The sequence below is a fragment of the Echinops telfairi genome, unplaced genomic scaffold, assembly GCF_000313985.2.
Source record: "Echinops telfairi isolate 266 unplaced genomic scaffold, ASM31398v2 ScPeMD7_7457;HRSCAF=8495, whole genome shotgun sequence".
Taxonomy (NCBI): domain Eukaryota; kingdom Metazoa; phylum Chordata; class Mammalia; order Afrosoricida; family Tenrecidae; genus Echinops; species Echinops telfairi.
In genome coordinates, this window is record NW_022111357.1 from 27,699,551 (window position 1) to 27,702,973 (window position 3,423).

Below are 3,423 nucleotides of genomic sequence, written 5' to 3' on the forward strand. Positions count from 1 at the left end.
TTCACTGTGCCACTGGTGGGGGTGGGGGTGGGGGTGGGTCAATCACCAACTTTTGGGACCGTTGTTGTTGTTGGTTCTGATTCAGCGACCCTATGCACAACAAGCTGAAACATTATCTAGTCCCGCGCCACCCTCAGGCCTTCTGCTATCCTTGGGTCCACTACCACAGCCATGGTGTCAACCCATCTCGTGGAAGGTCTTTCTCCTCTATTTTACCAAGCAGCGTGTCCTACTCCAGAGATCAGTCCCTCCTGATAGCACGTCCAAAGCAGGTGAGATGAAGTCTCGCCATCCTTGCTTCTAAGGCGCGTTCTGGTTGTACTTCTGCCAAGGTCAACATGTTCATTCTGCTGGCGGCCCGTGACCTGTTCAACATTCTTCCCCATCAGGGTCATTCAAAGGCCTAGTTCTTCTCTCACTCTTCGTTGTCCAGCATGCATATGAGATGACTGAAGCTACTATGGCTCAGACCAGGTGCACCCCGGTCCTCAAAGTGACATCTTTGCTCTTAAATACTTAAAAAAATAAAGCAACTCCCTGCCATGGAGTCTATGCCGACTCACAGCAACCCTACAGGACAGAGTCCAACTGGCCCTGTCCCTTTCCAAGACTGTGACTGGTGAGGGGTATAGAAAACCCAGTCTTTATCCAGAGAAGTGGTTGGTGGTCTTCTTGCAGATGGGTCTGATGCCACACATGGAGATTTCTTGGCTGCTGCTTTTATAAGCATTGACTGTGAACCCATGTAAAATGAAATCTCCCCAACTTCGATCTTGAATCACTTATTAATGACAATCAAAGACTTTAGCCTTCAGTATGGATTACACACACCTGTGTCCCCTCAAAAAAAAAAAATCCTCACCACTGGACCAGTCACCACCACCACCATGCTGAACAGAAACCAGTGAAGTTGTTTAGCTCAGTCTCTGTGGGCAAACTATTTGCATCATTTAGTACCCTTTGGAATTTTACAGGGCACCCCAGCTCCCCACTCTATGGGTACAGGAAGCCTGAAACTGCCACCAGTCTGTGGCGCTTGGCTACTTACCCTTTCCATCTCACTCTCAGAGCACCCCCACACCTTACCACCCATACCCCAATCAGCAGCCCAAGCCACCTTTCCCGGCGGGAGCCTCCCGACCAGGAGTGGGGCTCCGCAATCACTTTCTGCAACGGGCCAGACAGTTACACTGCCTGGTGTAAGTCAATGCAGGGTGTTCAGGGAAATTAGAATTTCAGATAAATAGCAAAGGCTCTTTTATCTTTTTAAAAGTAGAAGTGTATCCCATAGCATATTTGGGATCCATTGATACTGAAAAAATGTTTTGTCATTGATCCAAAATTTCCATTTACCCAGGCATCCTGCGAGGAGCCCTGGTGAAGAAGTGGGTTGCACGTTGGGCTGCTAAGCATTGAGGTCAGCAGTTCGAGCCCACCAGCGCACTCCAAGAGAAAAATACCAGGCTATCGGCCATAAAAAGGGCGTGTATGGTACCTAGCAAACCTACAGCTGTAAATATCTTGGGCTTTGCCGGACATGCAGTCTCTCTCACAACTACTCAATTCTGCTGCTGGAATATGAATTACTCATGATGACATGTAAATAATAGGTGAGGTTATATTCCAATAAAACTTTATTTACAAAAAATAGGTGGTGGGCCATATTTGGCCCACTACCGTTTACTGACAAAAACAGGGCCTAGTTTGCTCACTCTTGATTTCGAGTGAGACTCAAATGCTCCCGCAAGCTTGTGCAGTCTAGCCTCTGTGGATCTCAGCATCTCGCTGGCCTCCTGCTACTCTCTGCCCACATGCTGAGCTCCACCTCACCGGCTGAAGCCACCTCCTCAGAGAAGCCCTCGGGGACCACCTCCCAGAGGGGCTTCTCTCCTCCCCACTCGTCACCTGCCACACCCCTAACATTTTCTTTCTCCAATGGATCATGATTCAGCAATTTGATTCTGTTTGCTGATTCATGGTCCAGGTCTTCCTCCAGAGGGAAGCCCTGTAAGGCACCCGGGAATGCACAGCCCTACAAATAAATACCTCCTCACTACTGCCCGTAGTGTATTTCAATTGCTGTTCTCCACCTGCCGGAGGGGCTGCTAGGAGCCCCTGTCGCCTCCCACTGAGCTGAAGACACGGACACAACAAAGCAGAAAGGGCCAGCTGTCATCAAGTCGATTCCGACTCATGGCAAGCCCACGTGCTGCAGGAGCAGAACTGCCCGGCGGTCTCCGTCCGTAACCTTGGCAGAGGCAGGTTGCAAGGGCTTCCTTTCACGGTGCCGCTGGGTGGGTTTGAACGGTCACCCTTTTGATTAGGAGCTGACTGCAAACCACTTGTGCCACCCAGAGAGACAGGGGCACGCATCAGGTGCCTAGGAAATATCGCTGGACAATGCTTTAGGAAGCAGAGTCCTTGGTGCCCCGTCATGGCTGGACACAAGGAGTGCCCCCACAGTCCAGCCCCCTCCCCAGCCCCAAGCTCCATGGGCGAACCGGAAAGGGCTTTACCTCCAACGTCTTCCTCCGGTCTGAGGGCTCCCTGAGGGGGCTCTCGGTGATCAACACCGGGCAGTCCTCGTGCTCCTCTCGGTGCTTCCTCATGATGAACGACCAGATGTGCTCCACGCCCTCCCAGTTGAGCACACGGCCGCGCTCTATGGGGTAGCTGAAGGTGTCAGGGTGGATGAAGTTGATGCCCAGGCTCACGCGTCTGCGAGCGTAGCTGGGCCCGGGGTTCTCACGGCATGGCATGTAATTGACGATGTTGGGGACCACCAGCTGGGGGACGTTACACCCAGCCAGGCCAGCCTTCACAAAGCCAGAGCCATGGTCGATGACAATGGTCTTGGTGGCCATGGTCGAAGCAGATGGAGGGTCGTCTGGACGGAGCTCTCCGAACGTGTCTGGTGAGCTTGAGCCACCTACGGAAGGACAAAATGGGCGTTATCAATGAAGCCTTTCTCGGTCACCACAGGCTGCCTCCACCCTTAAGCGCATAGTCAGACTGCAGGCTAGCCCTGAGGCTTGTTCGGTCCCTTGCCCAGGCTTTGCACCAACCCTAACTTGTGTCGGGCATGTTTTCTCACCCAAAGTCCTGATCAGCCTACAGGTCTCACCTAACAGGCCTTATCCAGGCCGTCCTACCCGTCTCCGCCTTCCCCTCCAGGCCTCACTGCACTCTGGACGCTGTTACGGCACGCGGCCCTTTGGGTCCACAAGAACAAGGGTGGGATCCTAATGTTCTCTGCAGACTTAGGAAGACATTTGACATTGAGGAAAGACCTGGTGTACATTGTTTGCCTGATCCAAGGCTGGGGGGGGGGGCGCGCCGCCTGGGACAGTCTTTGGAGTCACTGCCGTCAATACTAAGAGACTATACATCAGAATCGACTGGATGGCAGTGGGTTTGGTCTGG

General features: G+C 52.7%; 1 protein-coding gene across 1 annotated transcript in view; it reads right to left on the reverse strand.

Annotated features, from left to right (window-relative positions):
- Positions 1–2,870, reverse strand: part of ACTL8 (actin like 8) — a 5,599-nt gene extending 2,729 nt beyond the window's left edge. Inside the window, exon 1 of the mRNA XM_004705152.2 lies at positions 2,517–2,870. Coding sequence (XP_004705209.1) covers positions 2,517–2,864 — 348 coding nt within the window. The 5' untranslated portion in view covers positions 2,865–2,870. The remainder of the gene's footprint in view (positions 1–2,516) is intronic.
- Positions 2,871–3,423: the final 553 nt, after the last annotated feature.